The sequence below is a fragment of the Hippocampus comes genome, unplaced genomic scaffold (genome assembly GCF_001891065.2).
Source record: "Hippocampus comes isolate QL1 unplaced genomic scaffold, H_comes_QL1_v1.1 scaffold22, whole genome shotgun sequence".
In the NCBI taxonomy this organism is placed as follows: domain Eukaryota; kingdom Metazoa; phylum Chordata; class Actinopteri; order Syngnathiformes; family Syngnathidae; genus Hippocampus; species Hippocampus comes.
This window is the reverse complement of record NW_017806175.1, coordinates 7,679,333-7,706,705: the sequence shown is the minus strand read 5'-3', so window position 1 is coordinate 7,706,705 and position 27,373 is coordinate 7,679,333. Positions and strand designations below refer to the sequence as shown.

At 42.4% G+C, this 27,373-nt stretch overlaps 2 protein-coding genes across 2 annotated transcripts in view; both read right to left on the bottom strand.

Annotated features, from left to right (window-relative positions):
* The window catches only part of glis1b (GLIS family zinc finger 1b), a 126,795-nt gene extending 109,154 nt beyond the window's left edge, over positions 1-17,641 (bottom strand). Inside the window, exon 1 of the mRNA XM_019896496.1 lies at positions 17,085-17,641. Within this exon, the coding sequence (XP_019752055.1) occupies positions 17,085-17,364 (280 nt within the window). The 5' untranslated portion in view covers positions 17,365-17,641. The remainder of the gene's footprint in view (positions 1-17,084) is intronic.
* Positions 17,642-19,832: 2,191 nt separating this feature from the next.
* On the bottom strand, positions 19,833-26,320 carry ube3a (ubiquitin protein ligase E3A). The gene is made up of 11 exons (XM_019896983.1): positions 26,132-26,320; positions 24,886-24,932; positions 24,548-24,789; positions 23,254-24,374; positions 22,960-23,104; positions 22,550-22,755; positions 22,311-22,475; positions 21,593-21,748; positions 21,434-21,507; positions 20,661-20,804; positions 19,833-20,434 (listed from the first exon to the last, which is right to left on the bottom strand). Coding segments are annotated over exons 2-11 (2,376 nt in total). The 5' UTR covers positions 24,888-24,932; positions 26,132-26,320; the 3' UTR covers positions 19,833-20,313.
* Between the last annotated feature and the right edge of the window lie 1,053 nt (positions 26,321-27,373).

Sequence of the window (27,373 nt, the reverse complement as noted above, 5' to 3'; positions counted from 1 at the left end):
CTTTTTCCGTTAAAGTACTTAGTCATTGCTTGGAATATTAGCTTGTGGGGATCATGTGAGGTTAACTGTGCCTGAAAATGTTGCTGTTTGAGGATATGTACCAGAGGTGAATTCGGACGTCTTGCTACACTAACCCTGACCTATTTATTAGATTACGTAAACACTTGTCATTTGCACAATCACAGTGCTGTTTTAACCTGCTCAACTTTGGGGGATTTTACGGTAGTTTTATGTTAACCTCGGCAGCTTTTGGTGTATTTATGGTAGTCTTAAGTTTTACCTGTACAATTTGTGTGTGTTTGTGTACTTTTTTTTTGTTTTTTTACAGGAGGTTTATTTTTGCCAATGTAATATTGGGGGGAATTACGGCAGTTTTTTTGACCTGCGCAATTTGTGGGGATTGTGGTAGATTTACGGTAGTGTTGATTACTTGGTCAACTTTTGGAGACATTGTGGTCTTTTTTTTTTCTTTCTTTGTTTTTTTTTCAATGTCATTTTATTTTACCTGTACACCTCTGGGAGTGGGGGGATTTGTTCCTAACGCTCTGGAGGGAATGACAGAGTTTGGTTTTCATCTCTGCAATTTTCGAGAAATTACGGTAATCCCTTTTGAACCGACATTTTTTTTTAACTATTTCTTTGAAACCGGTACCATATGAAGTTCACAAACCTCTTTCACCAATCGTATCTGTACTGCTGAGCAACCCCCACCCCACATCCCTTTGTAACCTTCAGATGAGCCCGTTGTTAGCCACACTATTGGCCTGAGCAGGCATAGCAAGGCTTGCGAGCTCCCGCAGTTCCAATGACTAAGGCACAGCGGGACCCCGTTAAAAATCCCCAAATGGTACCAAGTGACACCTATGGAAACACATTCAATCTTGTGCGGTAGGAGGTCAATATACAGCTATTTACACAGACAGGGCCACCATCCAAGAGATTTATGGCCAAATATATTCTCAGAGTGTAAGCATTTTAGCTATGCGGGCATTAAAAACCCTCCTGTGTTTTGCCGTCTCTTATTTAATGGTTGTAATAAGATTCTCTTTGTTATGATTTCGCCGCTGGCTGTGCGAGGCGGCCCGGGGTTTTACGGCCGACGCAGGACACGGGTTTTGTCCTTGCGGCGAAAATGTTTCAAGATACCGCCGCGTCCAACCAAGGGCGGACCGGGGCGAACTCACTTGGGGTCGTCACAATAGAACGCAGACAGCTCTGGATGCTTGGAACCGCTTGACGGCATAACCACGCGAAATCCTGTCAAAGGGAAAGAACCATGGCAAGTGCAAAAGGGCAGACCCAGTGCTACATTTCGAGGACAGTAAATCTTAGGGGGATGGAGATAGAACCCAGATGCAAACAGCAAAGAGTAACAGTAATTTCTGGCCCCCCGTCTCCTAAATATGCAGTGGTACCTTGATAAATATAAATCCAGGTTAAAAACTAGTAGCCCCCCCACCCCCACATTCCTTAGTTTGAAGTCTTTGAGTCATTTTAAAAATCAATTTCACTCTATGGTCTTTTAGTCATTTCAGAAATCGACATTTTATGTCCTTCTTTTGCTTTTGAATGTCTTTTAGGTTAAATGTTGTCAATGTACATTCATTCAATAGTTTGAATAAGCAACTTCTGTTCTCTATGCTTTGCGAATGTCTTCAGTTCTTCTGTTCGTTAATGTTTTTAGATGCTGAGCTTTTGGTTGTGTGAAGCACGTTGAATTGCCTTGTGTATGAAACGTGCTTTATAAATAAAGTTACCTTCTATTGCCTTGCCTATAAAACGTATTGTTTGTTCACGTTTGTGAGTGTCTGGCCGGAACAGATTCCTTGGATTCACTTTTTTTTTTCTCCATTTGGAAATATTGCTTTGGCTTTCATTTGATCCCATTTTAGTCGGACTTTTTGAAACGGATTTATCATGAAAACTGAGGTCCCACAATCTGCACTTTTTTTCTGGCATTTACATTTGGGGGTGTGCTGTGAGATTTTTTTTTTTTCAAATGTAAAATATGCGCCTTGGCACAATGGAAGCTGGGGAAACACTGCTCTGGAGTACCGCTACGCTAATCTGCCAAACATCGTCAACGTCGTTGATGTCGTGTTGATGGAATTCTGGAGCGCACACGTGGCGAGAACAAGCCTAATCAGATGATAACAAGCAGAAAATGAAGAAATCCCCCTCACTCAATCTGCCTTTTTCGTGTGTGTGTGTGTGTGTGTGTGTGTGTGTGTGTGTGTGTGTGTGTTGCTTGGCTTCGCCGAGCCCACGAACGTCGGGGCTAAATGACGTGTCATGCCGTTCACATAACCTGGCATTCATTTGTGAGGCACCATCAACAAAATATTCATGGTAACCCTGACCTCCTTTCCAACATGGCCTTCCAAAACCATAAAAGGGTTCGCTCCTCATTTATTTATTTTTAGGGGCGGGGAGGGGGGGTCCAACAGCTTTGAAATGCTAATGTTTGTTTCCTCGCATGTAGAAAAAAAGCCTTCTTAAAAGCAATTTGATGTGAAATATGGATTCCGGCCATTTGACATCATCCCTAAAATAAACACGCGGGTTCTCAGTGCGCGCTGTTAAATAAGTGTACCTTGGCAGCTCGCGTGTACATACGCTAATGGCGCACCGCTTCACGGCTCGTAGCTCTCGAGGCTTCCAGACGACTGGCATTTTTACAGTGGCCAACGCTGGCAGTAATTCCTTGTCAAATGACAGGTCTGGCACGACAAAATTGGCGAATGTGGTCAACCGTGCATTTACTGTACGTTTAGAGCGAAAAAAAAGCTGTCAAGGACGTGGCTTTATCAAGGCCTGTTGACTTTTGCTGGATTGTGGTTGGAAGAACATTAAATAGTTCATAAACTCTCAACGCCTTGAATGGATGCGCGTCCTTGCAAAGAAAAATCAGACAATCCACTTTTGATTGCTGGAACAGGGATGTCCAAACTATGGCCCGTTATTTTTTTTTTTTAATGCATACCAGTAACTCGCAAGTGTTAAGTTTTTCTTTTTAGTTTAAAATGGATTACCTTAAACAGAATCGTGCGTCGCATTCTAGCCAAAGGTACAATCCGGGTTGGTCAAAGCGCTTTTTGGCGTTGTAAATGATCGTCGTGGGAACCGAAAGCTAGTTGCCATGACAACTGTTGTTTTCTTCTAAATGCAACACTTGAACGACCAAATATGTAAAAATCAAAAGAGAAATGCTTGACGGATCCCTTTTAGCGTGCATCCTTCTATTTTTATGTAGCGGCCCTTTGCGGGAAAAGTTTGGACCCCCACCTTCCTTGGAACAACAATGACTGATTGGAAAAGTGCAGAATATTTATGCTTCCTATCAGATCATTGTCGAACCTTTGCAAATAATAATACGAGCACAAATGCTGGCGGCGGGGCGACAAAGCACGCTCCTGCAATCAGATACGAGCGGAGAGATAAGGAACGTGGCACGTATTGCGCATGCACGTCATTCAAAGCGAACATTATTCATCCATTTTTTTTTCAAGTCACTGCTGAGAGTATTTGAGCCGTGTTGAAAACACATACTTGGCTCCACATCTGTCTGATGCTAAACACTTGGGGCCGTTTTGGACATTTCTCCAAGATGACAAGCAGTGATGTTTTATTCAGCGTGTCAGGTGGGCCAAGTGATCTTGTCCAAACTTTTTGGACTTTGAGCTTCATGTGGAGTACGCGCGCAGCCAGGATTTGGTGGTGTTGATACAAAAGTCCAGCAAATGTGGCTCGGCCATGACGGTGCTGAGGAAATATAGGCATGTTGATACCGCGAGGGGGACATGAGGGAGTTTTGGATTGCTTTATTTATTTGAAATGGATGATTGCCAGTGGTGGGAAGTAAACAAGTACAAATACTTTGTTACTCTTCTGGAATTAAGTCGATTTCTGGACTTGAGTATTTATTTTTAATGACAACTTGTTACTTTTAAAGTTTTAATTTAATACACCAGCCTTCGGATTTTATTTATTAATTTATTGTATTTCGGTATTACGACACGCCCATTGCGTCGAAAAGTCGTCCGCGAGTCGCGGTCCTTTGACTGCGTGTTGCCGAAAAGCGACGTCATCGAGCGGCAGGACCCCCCCCCCCTGCCCCCCCAAAAAAATGACGTCGCTTCACGGCGACGAGCTTACATGTTTGCTTTTGTCACTGAACTCAGCTCCAACCGCGATGCTGTATGAACTTTTGTTGGAGGTTCAAGTAGGAAAATAATATCTACAGTCAAGCCCGAAATTATTCATACCCCAAGGGTGATGTTTCGCAGCAACTCGCTTGAGGACAACGTCATGACAGGGGTGCGGCACCCTCATGGGGAGAGGAGGAGTTTTCGTGAACCGGGTGTCTTACTTCCGGGTTAGAAAAGTAGCCACTCGTATTTCAGAAGAGACTAGATTGCCATTGTGCCAAAGATAATACAGTAAATAATCACACATATACCGTAGTTAACTGTGGAACATACAAAAAAAAACCCGAAAACTAATACTGAAACTCACCCTGAAAACGAATTAAAACAAATTAAATATAAGTGTAAGCTTATGTTAAATTATTAATTATTTTCATTTTATATTTGAGCATTATATTTCTTTTGTGTTACAGTTACCGAGGTTAAATTCCGTTTAATAATTGCTTAAACAAGTTTATGTTGATATTGTCTGATTGGCTGAAGTAAACCAGGAAGTGTTTGAGTTACCGGAAAGAGGTGTGTTCTCGTTCGTTCGGGAGTTGCGGAGCAGACGTTGAAAAATAAAAGCTGTGTTCAAAGGATTCCATCTCTCCTTTTGCCCATTCTTAAAGTAGAGCTATCCACTAAAAACCTACGAATCCCTCAACTTACATAAGAAACAAACCTCAAAACGAAATGAAACTAACCAATAAAATTCCCAAACATTTATAACCCCTGGACCACAAGCACAATACGACCAAAACGGTTGATTGCCTGAATTCATATCTTTATGTGTGGAGTCTGTCACAGATTATTAAAAAAAAAAATCTTGGACAATTTCAAGAATCCTCATCTGCGTGCCAGGCTTTAGCGCTTCACATATCATCTCAGCAACCAATTGTGAAAAGCCCATAACACAGTATGTCTGTCTGTCCCAGAGCGGAATGACAAACCACGCTGTCAAACTCGATGTAACGTCGCAAAAGGCAGCGGTCTGTGTAATGCTGTGCAACAAGCAGCAGGTACTTGTTAGTTAATCAGCCTTTAAATTAAGCCGGGGGACGGACGGGGGTTGCGTTCGGGAGCAGAAGGGGCTTGGGGTGGGGTGGGTTGGGGTGGGGGGGCTGCTGTTTTGACTAAGCCATCTCAGCGAGGGCCCTGTCATAGAGACTCGTAGCATTTGCAAAAGATTAGCCCGCTAGTCCTGATGTAGCGAGCGCAGGTCAGGTAGGGTGCAGGGCTCGGACGGCGGGCGGGTTTCGCCCTATCGCTCCCATCTGCCGCTCATCTCGCAACAGAATGCCCGCTTGTGCGGGTACATGAGACACGGCCGGATAATCAGATTAAAAAGGTTTCAAAGTTCACTTAGTCAAGCTTTTGCTTCATAAAGCAGCGTGATCCCGCCTGACGAGAGACTATTCTGGTCTCATCAAGAGCAATAAGTCAAACGTTGCCAAGTTTTGCTTTGTTGTGTACAAGGAACGTTCTGTTTTATGTGGTCTCCAGTGCCTGTATCTACGCTAAATAAAGGAACAACAATAGTCCACATGGTCGGAACCTAGCACTCTAATGAAAACCAACTGTGAGGGAACAATAAAATCATTTGTCATGGGAGAAGGGTGCAGATAAATTCTGAGAAGCTTTTTTTTTCCACTTGGCCCAGGCACGAGTGCGCTGGGCCAAGTGCTCAGCACCTGGTTGTCACGGCTTTGACGCGTCCTAATTTATTTTAACCTTCAAAGCAATTAGATCGGACTCCAAACCAGCTGAAAGGGCCTGATTGGGCTTTTCATACGAGTTAATCAATAACGTCCGGCGAGAAGTGAAATGACACGAGATGACTAAAGAAAGCCATCTTGAATGCCTCTAAATGGACAACAGATTCTACAACACACTTCCTGCCATTTATTGTTTGTGAAAACAATGCTGTTTTTATGTGACGAGACAACAATTTTGGTGCATTCATTTAAAACGAAAGAAGTTGTTGGAGATGGCTTTGGATTTTGTAGTACAATGATTCCTCCCTCAATTGAAAGGTTTACGTTCCAGATCACAGTAAGGGCAAGAACGTGTTGAAATAGTCTGGCATGTGTTGATAGCAAACAGGAGCTTTCTGTCGGCGTAAAAAGCAGGATTACAGCAGACGACGGTCAATCATTTTGATCCAAAACTCGGCTGTGCTGACATAGTTCCTGTTTTGTTCTTCTTCTTTGAAATTGATGTCTCAAACTAAATAAGTCTCCCACCATCTAGTGGTTGAGAGTGGAATTACACCTGTTATAAACAAGAGTTAGACCACAACACTGTATCAGAAAAAGAAATGTAAAAATCAATCAAAATAATCATCATTATGATTTTTTTCCCCATAATCGCCCAGACTTATGTTGTGGGTGTAGTCCTGAGGTACTGCCACACCGGCTCGCCAAAGCTAGCAATTGAAACCGCTCGGTTCTTCCACGGTTTTTCATTGCAAAGTGCTTGGACGGAACTTAATTAATGACGAACAGCAGTGCGTGGGTGTGAGTGTGCTTGCAGCTGACAAGTCAAAAAAAAAAGACAAAAGGACTGCGTGTCCCATTTGGGACAGGCAAGTGATCATGTGACATACAAGTGTTGCAACAAAAAAAAAGTCGTCGCCACGCCAGGAAATCAAAACTGCAAAGTATTAACTCCATAATTCGACTTCGCTGTTGAACTTTTTGGGTCCATTGTCTTGATCTTTTGCATAAACGCTCACAGCTCATTAAGTGGCTTGAAAATGACACGCACGTTTTACGCGCACACACTTTTTAAATTCTTTTGGGATCGTTCGTCCCCTACATCATGTTTGCGTTAGGCGCCGCATTTGGAAGCTGACTTGTCGGTCTTGAGGGGAATGTAAAGCATGCATATTAAAACTGTCGCTCCATATAACGTTAAGTTCCCCAATATGTTTTAAAAAAATACTGAGAAAAAAAAAAATCCGTGAAAAGGCGAATTTATTTTTGTTTGCTTCTCACTACCAAAACGGGTTTCAAAAAAGAAACGGGTGACTTTTTTTTTTTTTAATCTTTGCCGCTGTAAATCAAAGAATACTGCAAGAGGGAAAGAAACGGAATGATTTCCTCATTCACGAGGAGAGGAAAACATTGCCAAAAGAAAGTGATTCTTTTCGATACGATTAGATGTGGGTCGTATAAAGCAGGCGTACGCAACGACGAGAAGAGAGCAGATGTCTCCGGTGTTGCCAGTGGAAACTCTGGAGCAACAAACTCACCCGCGGGTTGTGTTTCTCCACATCCAGCAGGTGAAACAAAGCAGAGAGCTCGAGAAGTCATCGTCATCTTTGATTCCTTCAGCTTTTCCACTTGGCATGCGCGCAGCCGACGAGATGATATATAGCTTTGAGAATTCAGAATACTGTGCTGTATGGAGTTTCTTTCGCTCAATCAAGTACGGTCTCGAGATACGAGTGAGGGTTTTTTTTTTCAAGCTGCTTATTGCCACCGCTAGCACAAGTTTTCTGTCAAAGTAAACATAGAACAAAGAGGATCACACTTTTTGTATTTCAAACAACCATGAAACTCGGCCTTAGTCCGTTTAGCTTAATGCTAACATACAATGTAAAACACCCTAAACGGGCTAACCAATAGCAACACTTTCAGCAGGGGAGATTTGGAAACATACGGTGGAGCAACACAGGTAGACAGGCAATACCAATACTCACAGGCTAATATTTTTTACGTTCTACAAAAAAGAAAGACTAATATTACTGCCGCTTGCTGAGCTGTACAGTAATATACTGCTCCTAGGTGGCCAAGGAGCAGCACAATGTCCAATGAAGTGAAGCAAAATCTGCTTAAAAAAAGAGTTTAGAGTCTTGATATTCTATTGAATGCTGTCATCATGGTATGTTTTTGTACTCGAGTACAGTATGGCAGGGTGCTACATCTCTCATTAAAAACACATTACAAACACATTTATTTTGTCTTTTTTTCTACTCTAATAGCATTTCTATTCATTAGAATAGAAAAGATCATGATGCTGATGCTTTCTATTGGCATCACGACATGTCAAGTGTGTGTGTGTGTGTGTGTGTGTGTGTGTGTGTGTGTGTCAAATTTTATGAGATATAAAATAGAGCTAATCTGAGCATCATCGTAGTACAAGGTGAGGAAGTAGAGAATTTGGAGGTGCCCCAGTCAGGTTAATACTTGATTCCTGTATGTCAATGTTACCAGGAGCTGGACGAGTGGCCAGGCCCAAAACTATGGACCTTAATAAAGTTCAGAGGATCCCTGGCAGCTCTGCGAGCTGCGTTGCTTGAGGTTATTTTCACAGACGACAATATTTGAAAAGCAAGGAGTGAGTTTCAGTGAGCAAGGAGATAATGTGATGATAAGAAGATCCAATTTCCCACGATGTGATGTTGTTTTTATTGTGTGGGAACATTTGTTCTCCACGAGAACGTGTTGTTTTGTTGAATTTGCCAGTTTTCCAATTTATGACAATACTTGTCATGGGGAGTGGGAACTAGGGATGGATGGAACAATAAAACATTTCCATTTTAAGACGTTCACTTAATTCAGGCCAAAAACAGAACGATATTTAAAGTTCCTCCAAATTGCTTCATCTTCCCAATACAATTCTCAAACGTTTGACATGTTTACCTCCTCCTTCAACATTTATGGAATGACTCAAACTAGTCCGACATCAAACTGTTCAACTGGTTCAACTTTTTCCGCATCTGGCAAAGAACGGCTCCGCGGCCGCGCGTCGATCTTTCTGGTGTCCGTTAAAATGGGGTCAACTGTGAAAACACACTCTGTCAATTGATAAGATAAGAAAACCTTTAATAGTCTCACAATGGAGAAATTCCCAATTCACAGCAGCAAAGTTATGAGAGGAAGAAGTAAAAGAACAAAATAAATAGGAGCTGCTGGAAAGGCAGCCACTCTCACGGCGCCATCTTGAATTGGTTGTTATTGTTAGCATAGCGGCCGCTGTTTAGCACGTCGGCATCACAGTGCAGAGGTGTACGGTTCGATTCCGGCTACGGCCTTCCTGTGTGGAGTTTGCATGTTCTCCCCGTGCCTGCGTGGGTTTTTTCCGGGTACTCCGGTTTCCTCCCACATTCCCAAAACATGCATCATGCATGGCAGGTTAATGGAGCATTCTAAATTGTCACTAGGTGTGACTGCGAGTGCGAATAGTTATTCGTCTATGTGTGCCCTGCGATTGGCTGGCAACCCGTTCAGGGTGTCCCCCGCCTAATTCCCAAAGACGGATGGGATAGGCTCCAGTGCGCCCGCGACCCTCGAAGTCATTCCTCCGCAACGCTGGCTTTCCATTAACAACCTCTAATAAACTATATAAACTGTATTCATGGACTATATAATGTTTTTCACGGTCCTTCTGTGGCAGCGGTAGCCAATGGCATCGTGCCCCCCCCCCCTCAACCCCCGCCGGGCTCGACCCCGTGGTAGCTTCCTGGTAGAGAGAAAGCGTGAACAAGAGTCAGGAATTAAAACTGGAGATTCCTGGTCGAATGAAGACATAAAAGTACCTCGGGCTCACGTCGCGTTTGCCCGTTTGTTTGTGACCACTCACTTGAAACCCGAGTTGGAATTAATGAAAAACATGAGTGGCCTTTGTAAAAAGCGACGTCAAATAGAATTACATCACATTCGAGTAGTGAGATTCAAAAACTGTTGCAATTTTTAATGGGGACCAGCAGACAAAGGACAAGCCAAATTTGGTGAGGCAACGAGCACTTTTTGTGCGCCAAGCAATGACTATTTTTATTCAAATTTCTTCTGCGCTGCTACGCACAACTGAAAAAGTACACGTTATCCGTGTAGGTTTTGTCAGATTATACTGGGAATTTTTAATATCTTTTATATAAGGTCATGGATGGGGAATATCTTGCTTTCCCATTTTCTGAGGCATCATTGTCGTTACCACTCGCTAATGAAGTCCTTTTAAAAAAATGTTTTAACATCGTGTCATTCTCCGTGGAGGGTGAGAAAAGTAACAAGCCTATTTTGACAAATGGAACTTGAGACATGAGCTTTTGTTTTCAAATGTAAGGAGTAAACGGACAAAGTATTTCTACTTTGTGACTTGCCCCCCCCCCACCCCACGAGAGCTGCATGAAAGCGCCGTCGCAAGTGCCACAATTCGGATTCTTCCTTGATGAAACACGGCAACGGCGGAGCCAAGAAAAGCAAGTGGCACTGGCCAGATGGAAATCCAAAAGCCAGTCGAGCGGCTGCCGTCTGAAAAATGCGTGAGTCATGCGGCCACTATAGACATGCAGTCAGTGCGGGGGTGGGAGGTTTAGTGGATTGGGGGGGAAGAGGGGGGCAATAACCGAGTACTGGCACAAATACTTTTTAACTACATTTTTGTATTGTTTAATTGTGCCGTCGAGAAACGTCCAAATTTGAAGCCAGTCGTGGCCCCTGTTAGTATAGTGGTTCACATCATCAATGACCAGTCATTGATTCACATCAGGATAAACAAATCAAATGAACCCAACATGAGCAGAGAGAAGAACGGGCACAACAAAAGTCGAATCAACAATAGTAACAGTCCTACTACATTAGCAACAACAACAATAACGGCGGCGACTGCATTTCAGGAGATTTTTCCGGTGCCTGTTTTGCCAAAATTGGATTGTTGGTGTTTTCAAACTCCGCAGACAACAACGTGACATTGTATCTGGACTTAAGCGCAGCATGTGAGTATTTTTGCCGCCTCCACATGCGGTGCACTGAGTCACGCAACAGTGTCCGAAAGATAAAAAAAAAAAAAAAAAGTCTCGATTTGGGTTAAACACATCTGTGCAATTCACGGGCCCTGGCAGCTTGATCCTCTCATCAGTGAAAAGTGGAGTGCACCAAGCTTGAGTAAGCACTTTCTTTTCGGCCTGGTGTGGACTAAAAATAAATCTTTTACGACGCACATTCAAGCCAACTGTGCAGCTTTTCCTTGATTAGACTCGAAGCCTCCAGCATTTTTTTTTTCTCCAGAAATATTTCGACACTTATTCAAAACCCGATTGGGTCTTTTTCCTCTGATTGACTGGCTGAGAATGACAAAGCTTTTAGTTAACCGTACCGCACTGTAGAGATAAGATATATAAAAAACAGTTGTGATGATTGGTAGGTACCGAGAAGTGGTTAAGCATGACTGCCGAACAGTTTGTTTCTTTGTTAATTTAATTTTAAAACGTAATAGTAATCCAGTAAAAACCTGTTGTAAGAGATCAAGAGCAGCGAATCACACAAAAATATTCTACAGCATAACAGTAAATAAATCTTTTTTTTTCCAAAACTAACAAACCTAACTGATCATCTCACAATATGGATCAATAACCTGCCCAAAGATGTATATTAGAAAACTAACCTAAAGTCATCACTGAATCAAAGGATTACAACAGATGCCATTGAAAGAACTTTCAACTTAAACTAGGCTGTGCTGAAATACTTCCTGTTTTGTTCTTCTTCTCTCCTGTAACACCTGAAATTAAATAAGTGAGCCACATAGTGGTCAAGAGTAGAATTACACCCAATAGGAATGAGAGGGAGACCAAAATACGGTTACCAATTTTACAAAAAAAAAGGTTCTGGATGAAAAAGCTGGAACCTGTGATGGAAGGGGCTTTAATGTCGAAGAAGAATTCTAAAACGTCAGACCGACAACCAAACATTCATCAGTGAGTTTGTGAAAGGGATTTACCCTCGCATAAGTACAAAATGTTTGCTACGGTTATGTTTGAATAATTTAGCAAAACAAAAGGTTAGCCTGCTAGCTAACGTCAGCGCTATAGCGCGATCTCCATTTTGCCATAAAAACAGCGGCTAATCCGAGCAACAGAAACGTTAATTCATTGGCCAGTCCCTCAATGATCATGTTAACTATCTGTGATTTATTTTTATTTATTTCTTTAATCAACTCACAATTATTGGCAAAGAAACGGGCTAGCAATTTCTATAAATCGGAAGAGCCATCGCGCATCTACGTAGTGGTCGAATTGCAGATTCCCTTTCCTCGACTTATTGACATCAAAATTCGTGGACGGTGAGAAAACGACAGTACGAAAGAAGGCGGCTAATATCATCACTCCGGCCATTTACCGTTTCCCGAAACGGTCTGGTCAAATGACATCAACGTTTTTGTTTACAGTGGTGCAATCTGAGGTATTTGCCACCCGGAAGTACGCATGACATCATGCTGAAAAAAGGTCTTTTGGGTATTATGTTGCGAAATGGACGGGAATGTGCTCAAGTATAGGTGCCTCATCTGTAGATGTCGTGGATCGGGGGTGAGTCAAGCAAGCGTTTGGGTCAGCGGTCTTTCCTCTCTCTTGCCATCTGCTCCGACTCAGGGATCCTTCTCGAGACTTTCCATGACCTGGCATCTCCTCCTCATCTGCCTCACCAGACGTGAGCTTTTTACGGGAATGCCGCTGAGGAATCATCAGCGCGTCTCAGCCTTTATGAATCAGCGGAACATACTGCAAACATTTGCACTCTTAACACGCTTTCCCAGGCAGTGGCAGCGGCGCCCTCGTGTTTTAAGCGTAAATCTTTGCTGAGCTCATTCTTGACTTGAAGAATGAGACGGTGGTTGGCAATTGGGATAAAGCGAGGCCTTCCCTGCTGGCACACACACGACGCACTATTAGAAGCGCTCATTTATTTTCTTTACAACCTAAATTCTAATACAGTAGCGCCTTGAGCTACCAGTGAGCCGACTTCCGATTTTTTTGCTTTGACGCGCTAGCAATTTGACACGCCATGAAATTTTGAGGGGCAAAGGGGCTCCGAGCCCATTTTTGCCAATTCTACATGAACACAGGTGTCAAAGTCAAGGCCCGGGGACCAGATCCGGCCCGCTAGCTCATTTTATGTGGCCCGCAAAAGCAATTCATGTGTCAACTTGACTACAGATTGTTAACTTGAGTGATTAAAAAACTACTAATCCATCAATTTGTTGTGTACAAGTAATAATACAATGAGATGATTACGTAAACATTTCTTCGTAACGGCCCTGTGAGGGAAGACGTAACTCCAAAGTGGCCCGCGACAAAAACGAGTTTGACACCGCTATACTAGAAGAATGGATTAATGCCATTTCCATTTCTTTGATTGGGAGAAGAGGATTTGAGAATGGAATGTTGTGAGTTACGAGGTTGGTCGCAGAATGAAATCAACTCATGTGTCAAGGCACCAGCCAATCATGAAAACCTGCATGCTGCCATATGGCCTGCATTCACTGCAAACTTAAAGACATGCAAGGAGAATGATAATACATCGCGAGTAATAGTGGATGGGAAACAGGAAGCGTAAACTGTCGGAAGATGGGAAAAGCCAACAACGATCCAATCCAAAAAAGATCCATTCGTCATCCTCTCATAAGTTGAGTCAATAGACAGACAGAGCAGAATGTAGCCGAGAGAAAAAGTCGAGCCAATGGCCGTTTTCCACAAAAACTCTAGCAAGGTATCAAATGATGCGAGAATGCACGCTTCACTCAAAACCAGATATTCTTTTTTTCAGGGAGTAGAGGGGTCAATTATTACTACTTTTTTTTTTTTTTTTTTTGTCTATGAATAACTGCTAATATTTATAGCTCAATGTTGGGGAAAGCAATGTTGGGCAATTCCACAGGAAAAAAGACACAAATGGACGTCCATATCATGAAATTCCACATGCGTCAACAGATTAATATAAAAAGAAAATCAACAGCGAAGCATTAGCAATCTTTTTTTTTTTTTTTTGCCATTCAAGCTTGTAAAACCCAGAATAAGGAAGTGGGGGCGTTGATGTATATTCCCAATCGGAAACTAAACGGCAATTGTGGACCTTTGGCACTGCCGTGTATTCCCTACCAGGGTCGCGATCGAGTTTGGAGTGAAGTGAGTAAGTCCCCACGGAAAGGCCCGGCGACCGTACCGCATATCTGGTAATGGCGTACGGGTCACCATCACCGTTTCAGAGTTGAGTGGTCTTCTGTTGGACATGAATGGCGGTAAAGCCGATCCCGCTGCTCATCAGTCTTTTGTGCCATGCCTCATTTCACATTGATCATGTTACATTTTTCCCTTCAGGGGAGACGGAGCTGGAATTTTAAACTGCAGCCCGGCGGCCGTTTGTTTTTCGACTCATACAGACAGGAAACGCTGAACAAACTTGGGTTGTCATCGTTATCCCGATGGAAGTGAGGCAGTGGGATTCAAAGGCTTTACTGTCATGTGGAGACATAAATCAAGGGTCAAGGAATTCCGACTTTCTGCTCGCTTTATGCCGAGGTCATCACTTATTACATCCGGTAGAAGTAAATGAAGTACAAATATTTGGTTACTGTGGCCAGGTAGATTTTTATGTGTATCTGTCGTACAATATTGGGAAGATTACTCAGGACATGTAATTGGTGATAGTTACCCTGTAACGATTTCAATTACTTTCTCAATATATAACTAATTACGCGCGATTATATTTTGATGACATTTTTTTATACACACATTTTTTTTCACGTCAAAAAAATATTCAACCGCTTTTGCCTTGGAGAGCCACAAAATCAAACAGACATGCACATGTCTTGCTTAGTGTCAATCCGCGAGGCATAATTGATCTCCGGTTCAAAAGCGGCGGCGGCGGTGGCGGCGGCCGCCGGGACAATGGAACGATTCATTCCAGGAGCTGGATACTCGGAACGGAGCGCCCGGGGCACGCCGTGGCTCTCGTAATAAACGCGAAGACACGTCGGGAGGACATATGGTTTGTGTTTGGCAAGAAGAAACAACAATCAAATACGTTGATCCTCCCCTTCTTGCTGCAAGGATGACTGCTAATATAAAAGTCTGTTCTGTCTAATCATGATTTAGGACTGGGTAATTACCTCCGCTTTCTCAGGATGGAGCAGCATGCACAGAATGCGCGTTTTCCACAAGGCTAGCCTACCCCCCCCCGCACCCCCCAAAACATATATATATCCACTTCATCTGCGAAACATATTCATTTTAACTGTAGCTACAGAAACTGGTTGACAAAAACATTCATTCATTCATTCATTCATTCTGTCATTCAAGTGCTCACCCACAAAGATCTCTTAAATTCACCAAATAAATAACCGAAGCTTCACAAAGAAAACCCCTTTTCGAAACAGTTCATCCAAATGATTCAGTGTTTCATGAAAGCTTCATTTGTGGCTCATTCAACCTTAGCAAAAGCACATTCAAGCACTTGACCTGCACGCTGGCTAACGGTTAGCCATTTAACAGCCAGCCGCTAACCGCAGCCAACAACAGCTCTCATTCGCCGACGCCCACGTCACTCCCCGGGCCCGGTTTTCGTCTTTTTAGGCGACACACATTTAAAAGTCACAGATACTACAATGTCAAATGTGAAAACGGCAACGGCCAAGCGGACAAAAATAACACCTACAGCTTTCATGCAATTTCTTATCAGTTTCTGGTATGTGCAACATGCGCGGCCCAAAAAGGAAATGGCTCTCTATTGGCATCACGACATGTCAAGTGTGTGTGTGTGTGTGTGTGTGTGTGTGTGTGTGTGTTTAGGGGTTTCGCACTAAGGGACAGTTGACACAAGGTTGTTTTGAATTTTTTTTTTTAAATACAAATGCTATTTTGGAAAGCACTGATTTGATTCAGGTTAACGTCTCTGTGTGTCGCGCGTGCTGCGGCACAGGACACTTGCAATAATAACCAGAGGTGATGTTTATTATTGTAGTTGTACACCTGCACTGCACCCCGCAAAGAGTTTTTTATTCGCATTTACAATAAATTAAGAGCAGGACGACATGGCCTGAGAATTAAAAAAAATAAAAAATTTAATCTGATTGTTGTCTCAAAAATCTGATTTCAAATGTGAAGTATTTTCCACTTTATAGAAAATACAAATGGTCCATGAGAGCGGATCCAAAGAATGTTAGCAGTAATTGAAAAGTCAGATTCACAATTTTTTTACAGGATTATGTAAAGTGTAGATTTAAAGGAAATGACCGCCTACTGAGTTGCATAACTTCCACAGTAATGACATAATGTATGTCACCTCGCAGTACAATATAGAATTGTTGTTTTAGCACAATTTATTGTGAAAATGTTGACAGTAAAAATGCCATTAAAGACGTACAACTAGGTAAAGCCAGTAATTTATTGTGAATTTACAGTCAAAAATTTAAGAGTGACAAGTTGATCTCTTTTTGGGGTACTTTAAACCATTTTCTGCAAATAAATGCCCTAAATGACAGCACTTCTATTTGGCATTTCGCAGTTACTGTAAGTTGTAGTTTGTATATCATAAATGAAAAATGTTCAATGTACCTGTTAATTGCCGAATTGTAGAAACTATTTTCAGAGCCGTATAGTTAAAAATATATATTTGCACCTACCTTGGGTCAAATTTATTCAACATGACAATAAATGACAATTTCCGGGTGGGGTGGCGGTGGTGGTAAATGTTCAGCGCATTTGTCTCCTTGATTGCCTTCTCACAAAACAATGTGAAAATTATTACCCTTGACTTTTTTTCTTTTTTTTTTTTTTGTCACTACTCAAGGGGTTGTCAAAGCAGCTGAATATGGCGATAAAATCTCTACAATGGCAACACGGACTGTGCTTAATTTAGTAAACCTGTTCCTTTCTGTTCACAGCCATGTTGTTAGTGGAAGTCAGTCGACTTTGAGTCACAAATCAATCCGACTTAATCGATAAAGTAAAATGTTAGATTTTAATAAACCAACATTTGCAGTTTGTACATTTTTGTACATTTAATTTTTACTTAAGCACAGCAGTTGGGCACTACTTTTATCAGTTTTTTTTTTTTTTTTAAACATGTAGTCCTATGTGTGCTTGTACTTAAGTACAGATTACTTTCCGTCTCAGTTTCCTACCTTGCATCGGAGGGAACGTGAAGCAGGAGCGTGGAGCTTTAGCGGCCACATGCGTTTTTACGCCCGGCGTGGCGGCGCAGTCACCCGGCAGCTTAGCGCTGGCGTTCTCCTGGTGGTGGTGGTGGTGGTGGTGGTAAACTTGACCTCCTCCGAAGCCGGTGGCTACGCCACGCCGCGCCCACGTGTCCGCTCTGCCGACGCCGTGCACGGCCGCGAAGTCGCCGAACGTCGGCTGACAGTGGCTCACCATCCCGGAGTGCGCTGGTGCGGAGTTCTGCATCGGAAACGTTTCCAAAACGGGCGCTACCTGCGAGGTGCAAAAGCGGTTACTTTCGGGTGAGCTTTTTTGGCGCGGTGGGATGTATTGATCGGCGCCACATCTTCGGCGTTGAAGGAGGTGGGGGACTTTTTACGCGCGTACGTGCATTGGCCGCTAAATTGCGAGGATGTATGAGGCTGATCGATAGCATCCTCTGTGTTGCGTGAAGAGATCAGCATCATTCCTCTCTCTTTCGCTCCCCCTCCTCTCGCTCTCTCTCTTTCGTTTTTCCTGTCTTTTTTTCCTCGGTTCTGATTGGCATCAGATATGGACCAGGCTGCATCATTCGGACGCACCAATGACGACGGAGGCTCAGATTTATTTGTGTGCGTGCCTGCTTTAAAAACAAAATCGATACTGTACATTTGAATTCATCCATTTTAGGGGTAAAATGCGAAATAAATGAACAAATATTATGATTCTTATATGTAAATGCAAAATAAATGTAAATGTTCAAGTTATTAGGAGCGTGATTTTCATAAAAGCGGCACTTTTTGGATTGTAATATGAAGGTTTACCTACAATGGCGTATGTCTGTGTCTCAATATTTATTGTTTACGTTGGCTTTCTGGTCAATTACGTCATTCCTTCAAAGTGATGTGTCTGAATAAATTCACAGATTTTATGATAAAAGCAACATTTTTAAACACAAGCTTTTTGTTTTCTTAAAATGACTCTAAATTAGTTTCCGTGTGATGATTGTTGTTATGTTTAGCATTACTAAATGACAAGCGCAGTCTTGAGTGAGAGACTCGTTCACACTTTGGATTTCTCCATCATCCGTTGTCATGCAGCGCCATCTAGCGGCTTCTGCACCAAGGACACAGGACATAGACTGGAATTGATGCTGCATTTAGGTGCTGTGGGAAATCTGAATACACTTCAAATTGTGTCGGTATCACTTTTATTTATTTTGACTGTATTCGATTTTTTTCCCATTTATCTTTTTTTATATCGTTACTTATTTTGCGTTTATTTTATTTTAATAATTATGAACTCCATGTTCATTAGTAATGATTACATGTTGTTGCTTGTTTCATGTAAACTTATGCTATTTCCAAGTGGCAATTTTGGCCTTTTACAAACAACCAAAACTGGTCCACACACACTAGGAACACCAGGCAAAAAAGGTTGCTTTTTTTTCAGGGGTCAATTTTTGACAATTTAGACAGCTGTTGGGTGTTCAGTAAATTGATTTTCAGTCCTGGACTGCCAGGAAACGCTCCTTGTTGGTATTTTATGGTATGCGTTAGCATTAAATTAGCTTTTGTTAAATGAAATGACATGGTCTGGTTCAGCAATTTGGTCTTTAAAAATACGACTACTTCTCAGTTGTGTATGTTGTCCTTGTATGTGTTAAATAAGCAATGGTTGACATGTTTCAAACTCCCACAAGATATGCAAATTTAATTTCCATAAACAAGTCAATAGCAATTCACATTTCATGTCAGCATCAAGCTAGCGGAAATTTGTTTAATGTGGTTTGTGTTAACATTTGTTTTTTTAAATATTCAACATTTACCGGAATTTGTCTGTTATTTTATTCGTCAAATGGCTGAGAGAAATAAACAGCTTGAAGCAAGCACGCTAAGAGTTGTCTTTTCCTTAGTGTTGTGATATGAAATTTCCCCATTTCTTGACAACCAGCCAGAGTGAAAACAGGCCCCAAGGAATACGTTTCATTAAAAAAGTATGTTTTAAATCACATGAGCACACCCAGCCTACAGGAGCATACACTGGTACTTGCAATCTGCTCCTGATAAAGTACGATACATTGAGGCGAGGGGGAAAAAAGTGATTTTTTTACATTTTATTATCTTTGCAATATAGTTCTTCTTCTTTGCAACTGCGTAATTTCACTACGTCAAACATTTGTTATTCACCTGAGAAATCTGACCAAAAAAAGAGGGTTTTTTTGTTTTGTTTTTTTGCTTAGGTGGGCTCTTTTTCTTCTCCTTTTGTATGTGTAGTTCCCTTCACATTTCATCACAAACCAACAAACAGAAAGATGTGAAAGGTTACCATCTCCTCTCACTCGCACACGCACACACATTAGCAGAAAAATGTACTACTTCACTTCAAAATATCAGAAATCCATAAATACACTGTACTGAAATTGACTTTCCACTAAGTGACATGGGAGCATAGCGTTAGCATTTTGAGCTAACAACATTGTAATGTGCTTTTTCAAAATACAAATACAAAGCTTAGCTTAGACTCTAAAAAAACAAAAACATTAAGATTGATTTTCAACCTCTTTGGTTAACGTGATTTTGGTAGCACAGCGTAATCATTCTGGCCACCTAAATTTGTCCCAAGTTTATCTTCCGTGACTTTAGTAGCATAGCTTGAGCCTTTTGGACAGGACTTTTCATGCTGGTGGTATGCAGGCTCCATATTTTTCAATATGCAGGCTCCATATTTTTCAATATGGAGCCTGCATTGATCTGGACTAACTTGGGGATATAGATAGAAGACGGTGGAGGAAAAAAAAATCCCTTTAACTTATCAGGAAAACATGCGACGTCAGTAGCATAGCATTAGCGTTATGATGCAAAATAAAAATCATCATGCTTGGCCGTCTAGCTTTGTTAGCCTTTGAAGAGAGCCAAACTCTAACTCATATCGTTGAATTCAACAGATCTTTTGTCTACGCTGCGCTGTGATTCGCCAGACTGGCGGTTTAGGGTGTGTGGCTTGGCGAAGGATCAATTCATGTCACATTTATAAGTCCACTTTCACAGCTTTTCAAAAACAGAAGAAAAGAACACACTTGGAAATCAAAGTTCCACCGTTGTGATGCTTGCTGAGTTATTTGTGGAGGCACATGTTTGCAGCAGGGTTAACCCTCACTGTGTAAAAGGTATACTCGGTTGCTACCCCCAAAACAAAACCTCGACGGCGGGCACGTCACAGCATTCCAAAGCCTTTAGCGTAAGTGATGGCCTTGAGGAGTCGCTCCTGCAGTTTCTCCTTGGAAGAATATTCCGGAAGGAGCAGCGCATTGAAACAGGTGTGCGAAGTCGGCAACCTGCGAGACAAAATAGATCCGTGGACGGGATGTGTGATGCGGGCTGCTTTGGAACAGGAGATGCTTCTTTCCAAAAATGGAGAGATGCTGGGGGTGGAATGTGCTATGCTTTGGTCCATGACCTGTTCCTTTACCGTTATTACTTTACTTCACTAACAGACTCGGAGGTTGGTTTGACCTGTCATTTAAAAATAATAATAATTGTAAAAAAGACACTGGTCCGTACCTTTCGGTGTCTGAGCCATTTTTGACGATGATCATTTTGAGCTTGCCGAGCCCGCCGACCGGCGCTCTGTCCGTGCCAGTGGTGAATTGAAGGAATAGCCTCTTCTGCTCCTCTCCAAATGAGTGCAGTGTTCCCCAAAAATCTCTATAAAAGAACAACAATCATCGACGTTATTACAATTGTATTTCTAGGAAAGTACGCTGGCTTCACGCTAACACATCGACATGCTCACGAATAGCATCTATGTCCCCAGTGTTATAACGCTTTAAGGAACCGATATTTGAACACCACCGGTGGAGCAACACATAGACAAGCAATATAACAACATCTACAGGCATATATTCTCAATCCTCTGTGTAAAACAACTACCATAATGCAACTCAATACCACATGGGAAAATGGCGGGGGAAAAAAACTGATTTTTTTTTTTTTTTTTAAACTTTCAAATACCCTGTGGCATTATGGGCAAAAATTATCCGTTCAAACGTCAGTCAAAAATGTTTACTCCATATTTGGCAGTTCATCACTTCTATATCTCTGACTTTGGAAATTATGATAATAAGACTGCATTTTACTGAGGTGTTGTGATTGTCTGCTTGTATTATACTGCCCCCAGGTGGGCAATGCATGCTAACCAAATCACACCATGCACAAACTGATTCCTCTTTCCATTCTACTAAATTACATTATAACTTTGTTTGTACAATATTACAGAGCGCAGATTTCCTTTTCAAACCCACAATTTTTTGTTGGATGAATGAAGTCAAACTTACTTGATAATTTGCGTGTCTTTGCTATAACCTCCGTCGTATTCGACCGTCTTCTCCAGGGCTTCAAAGTCAAGTTTCTGTTTGGCCATGAGAAAAGTCGTTTGTCAAACGAAAGACACCAACAACAAAACTAAATTGCTTGACAAAAGCATGCTTCCTCACCCTGCTTCCACAGATAAGCAGCTCCACTTCCTCGGGCCTGAACAAGTATTTCATTGGGGACTCACTGGTAACCATGAGGAAACCTTTCTTGAACGCCCGGAACTGCCTTTCCACGCTCGTGTTCAGAATGTAGTCAGTGTACAGGTCCACAAATTCCTGCCCAAAAAAACAAACAAAAAACATATCTTTGTAGGTGTTGCTGATGGGTGTGTGTAGCAGGTGCTTCAAGGTTTATATGAGAGTCTTATGTTAGCATAAAGCGAGTGGATCTTCGACAAAAAAAATATATACTGTGCCCAAGGGTGGAGTGTCCTGTCTTTTGCTATTTTTGTAGATGCGCGCAGGTAGAAGCAGGTGTTTGCGCCGTTGTGGGCGTGAATAGAACCGACTTGCTTCCTGGCTAACGGAAGCGGCACCTCTCATTCCCTTTAAATTCAGCGTTGGAGAGGCGCAGCATTAACATGGAGGAAGCAGGGAAGCATACAGTAAACTGACTCGCTGGAATCCATCCAGCAGGTCGACGTGTCCAAAGTATGTTGCTAAGGAACTGCAAGATCTCCACTTGAGGATGATATAAAGTTGGCTTCTATGAAGCGGGTACTTGTGGGAGTTTTTAAGTTTGTTTTATATGGTATCTCCTTATCTAACTTTGTGCAGGCAGGTCTAGAATGAATATCCCCGGCCACGATGAAGGGAGTTTCCCTGTATTTCTTGTTACCTGTCTGTTCTCCTTGGAAACAGGAATGTCTTCTGCCTTCTCCTTCAAGTCGTGCAGCACAGGGCTTCCAAAAAGGTCTGCGTGGGAGATCTGGAAGGTAAGCGCCATGTCCGCCTCCACATCGCCATTGTAGTCTAACAACTCCTTCAGACTCTGGTAAAGACCCTGTAACACAAAGAGTCTATTGATGACTCTTAAGAAAGTGAGTGCAATCGGAAGTCAAGTCTACGCAACCGTACTGGATGCGAGTCAGGGAGGTCGCAGAAGGTCCCCCTCTTGCCCATGAGCTTCCTGTAGACCACCATGGGGAAGTGCACATCCAGGATGCAGTTGTTGTAGATGGCGAGGCCAAGCACGATGCCCACAAGGGTGTACTGGGCTTCGTTCTCCAGGGAAGACGAGTTGAACCAGAAGAGCTTGGTGTCGTCATCGTAGGTGAACATCCCTATGTGCAGAGTCACAAAGTCAACACATGGATTGACTAAATCACAGGAGCAGACAGATAAGAGCAATAGTCTTTGGTGTTTTCAAACATCGACATTTTCTCCAGTGAAGACTCGAAATGAAAATCAAGTGTTCTGTTGCCCGAGTGCGTCTCTATGTCTCAGTCCAGTGACTGAGATTGTAGGCTCCCCTGTGATCCTCTCACCTATGTCGGGATTGAAGATTTCCTCCAGGACCAACTGGAAGAATTCCTTTGAAACGCCGCCCTCGTCCACGCCTTGCTCGCCCTCGAACTCGACAAAGAGTTGCTTCTTCAGGTCGGATGGGTTCTCCATGGAGATCATCTCCAGCTGCGTCGATGGCGGCAAACGGAGACCAAAACAGTTGAATGCCACTTTCAACAATCTTTTCCGTGGGTAATCGTAGAGGAAATTAAAATAGTAAATTAAGATACTACTGTATGCTGTCTAAATCCATACGTGGTCTCGCAGTGACTCACCCTGACGAGCGCGTCATCGATAATGTGATCCCGCCGCACTTTGAGCTTGAGGTAAGGGCTGGGCTGCTGCCCCTGTGCCGCGCTGTACAGGGCAGTGAGGCGACGCTCGCTGTACATCCTGATCCGGTTGTCATAGTACAGCCCCTGGTTCTTGGTGAAGACATTGAGGACGAAGGGGCAAGTCTGGAAGGAGAACTTGGTTTCCGCGTCGACCTTGAAAAAGGTGAAGTCCTTGTCCATCTCCACCACGTCATTCAGAGACTCATTGACAAAGTCCTCAAATGGGATGAGGGGCTTCCTGCTGTCGATTGGTCGGACCCCGAGTTCTTTCTCCAGCAGGTCTATCTGAGGACCCTTCTTGTAGAGCCGCTCCTCACCCAGAAGCTCGTGCAGGCTCAGCTCGTCCGAGTCGGCCGCGCCACCGTCGTCGTCATCGTTGTGCTCCGTATCCACGTCGCCGCCCAATATGTTGGCATAGAAGACGAGCTTCAGGCACTTGCAGGCGGCCACGACTGTGTCATCTTCATTGACCAGGTGCTCGCCGCTGTACTCCCGGCTGACCACAGTGTAGGTGATGAGCTGCTGGAAGGTCTCCATCATGCGGCGAATGTGCGGGAGATCATACCCGGACCACAGCTTGCAAAGCCGAGTCAGGGCGGCCACTGGTAGCTTGCTCATGGTCTTGCACAACTGCGGCAGTGCCAGTTCCAGGTACTCGGGACTGTGTAGGTTCCCATTTTCCATCAGGATGACAAAGATGTTCAGGTAGTCCGGATTGGCCTCGTACACCTCCAGGTACTCCAGATCCAGCTCCACGTTGGGAGTGAGGTAGACCAGTGCGTTGAGCAGAGCCGATTCAGCCTGCTCGATCGTCTGAAGTCGCTCGTAGACACGGCGCACCGAGTCAATGTCCACAGTGACATCAAGGGAGGCGCCCGGCTGTTCAGAAGCACCGTCCCTGGGCTCGGAAGAGTTGATTTCATCCTTACGGAAGCTTTTTATCAAGGCGTTGGCGTTGGAGAAAATTCGACCAATGACCCGGATAAGGGCGGAGTAGTCACCTTCCTCTTCGCACACACTTACAATCATACAAACTGTGTTCTCTGTGAGGTAATGGACATCTGGAGAAATACGAAAAAGAGAACACTAAATTAGCAAAATCTTTCTTCATCGAGGTTTTTTCATGACTGAAATTGAGGCAGACAAAAATGTTAACATTTCGGAAAACGTGTGGGAATGTTCAATGAAGACTTTAAAAAAACAAATATTGAAATCAAAATCAACTTCACAATACCTGAGAAGTCCTCCTTGAGACCCGGAGGCTGAATGTCAGATCCTGTCTGGGAAGTTTTGAGATCACAAAGTTTGGCATTGATCTTACACAGCTCCAGCGCTCTGACCGCCGCCGCGTTTCTATCCAGCGGTTGGAAATGGCGACACGAGGCGCAGAACTCGTTGTCACAGTCGTCATTGCCACAGCCATCGGTTAACTGCCAAAAGTAGCGCTCGATGAGATTCTTTGCTGCTGATCTGTTCCTGTGGCCGAAGATATTGAGTACCATAATTTAGTCTGATTGGCATAAATCTGATGATTCAGAAGTGGCGCATTGATTAGAACGTGACAAAACTTACATTCGGCTGGATCACGAAACCTTCTGCAGGTCCAGAGGACAATAGCCCTGAAAGAAAAATGATACATCACGCGTTCCGTTGGCGGGCTGTGTATTTGGTATCTGGGCGTTCAATGGGGACTTTACCTGACATCTCTTCATACCACCTCTACCACATTGCGATTATAGAAACCATTAAAACGATACCCAAAAAATGCAATATAACCGAATATAAAGAACCATTATTTTAGTGCAGTTGAGTAGGACTTAACTTTTAACTGTAAATTTTATACAATTGTATTTCACCTTGACAAGCTTTCTGATTTTAAACTTTATTTAGGTACAATATTCATCTAACTTTTTTATCCAACACATTTCAGTTGGAGAGTCACTGGTTGAAGTTCCTTAGGGTACTGAAGCCTGGGTGGATTAGATTGACAAGGCGCAAATCAAAAAAATCAATCTCCATAACGAGGCGAGGCTTAGCTGTAATTCTATTTCTTATGTAGATTACTTTTTCAAGATAGCACGAACATAAAATGGGAGAGCTATAAATATAAATGTCTGTGTATTATTACGGTTGTCATTAACCTTTTGTGCTCTTTGCTAGCTATTTCTGTCCAACTTCCTTCGTTTTTATGAACCATTTTAGCTTTAGTGTTAATTCAAATGTAATGAAACGTCCCAAGGTTGGGGATTTTAGTCTGAGTTTGTCCTTTTCAAGTTAAACTTTTTAAATTAATCAATAATTTACTGCCGGCAGCAAATTTCACCTTCTCGCTTTGTTGTTGACATTTTCCAAATCCTTATAAATTGTACTGAATCACACAATTTCATTCTTGACTCCAAACTTGAAAATGTTTCAAGCAGATTACATCATTTATTAATTTCTGGACTGGGATCGATATTTTGTAATGTTAAAGATGACCACAAACAAACTGAAAGGGTTCAATTTTACGAAAAAAGGCCCTTTTTTGAAACCGCTGTAAAACGAATGTTTGTCAACAACACGCTCTCCTTGACGCCCCCCCCCCCCATCCCACTGCGTGACGTCATGCTGGCAAGTTGACATTTTTCATCGACTTTCTGCCGGCACAAACGCGAGGAAATATATGAAAAGTAACCAGGGGTTAACAATAGTTCGACACACACATTTAAAAACCTATACGCAGTGACAAAGCAATTATTAAAGTGAGCAGACAATAAGTGCGCGTGTGTGTCCGTGACACTGCAAAAACACACAATTCAAAGGCATGCCGTCCACTCACTGTTTATTTTCGTCGCTACGTTTTGGAAACAAAACTTATTTCTGCGTAAATAAAGGTAAATATAAACCAATGGATAAAAAAGTGACAACAACTTTAAGGTGAGCGACTCTTTAACAAATCACAACAAAAATCTCTACCATCTTGTCCGAGTAAGCGTGACATTATCCCAACATGCAACGCGCAGACCATGTACCCTCCCTCCCCCCGTAGCCACGAACCAGGAGGAGTTTCACAATTTATTGGTGTTGTTTATTCGCGATTAATATTTAATTCCCAAATTGACATGTATATCTCATTAATTTTAATGCATAATATTTACGTGATTTATTTTCATTTTTTTAACTCAGCTGACAAAACTCTAACCTATGTTAAAATACTATAAATTCTGTCTTTTTTGTTTGATTATATATTTTTTACGATCATTACTATTATTATCATTATTTTATGATTTTGGGTCGTAATACATTTATTTTCATGCTGACACAAGCTAAAAAAAAAATGCCAAAACATATTTTATAGTGTGGCCACTTTTGCAGTTCTCTTTATGAACACGTGGGGTCACTGTAAGGACACATTTTGTTTATCATGAAATACTGTACTGTAGTGCGAAAAACAAACGCCAGAGAAATGATGGCCCACACTGCATACTATGATTAGACCTCAGTGAATCTTACAGCAACACAGTATACGCATTCAAATCTGATCATTCATACAGTGAAACATTAATATATTCTCCTCATGACTGCAAAGGGGGCACACATCAATCTCCCTACGCCCTGCTGCGCCTTTCATCATGTTTTCTCTTCATTGCTTGATTAGACGGTATTGGAAGTCATTAGGCCGCCATTTCACCCCCAATTAAAGTGGATTCAATATCATTCGAGGCTGTCCCAGATGGTCCCAGAGAAACTGAACTATCAGCTATGTGTCATGATATTACTGTTGCCAAAATAGAGTTAGTGGTTTCTTTGTTTTCATCTTTTCACCAATTTGAAATTGTTATCATCCATAAAGATTGTGATTATATTTTAGTATGAATTAGCTGATTATGTTTTGATTAGGTGAGTGTTTCTCATATTTTTTCCATTTTCCACTTACACTGATGTTACAATTTAATGGAGATGTCTTGCCCCAAACAAATTATTATTCATGCAGGGTGTCTCTGCTTGTTTAAACACTATCAGGAGCACTGACCTACATTTACAATCTGAGTTTTAATTTGTGAAATTCATTTTGTCCAGC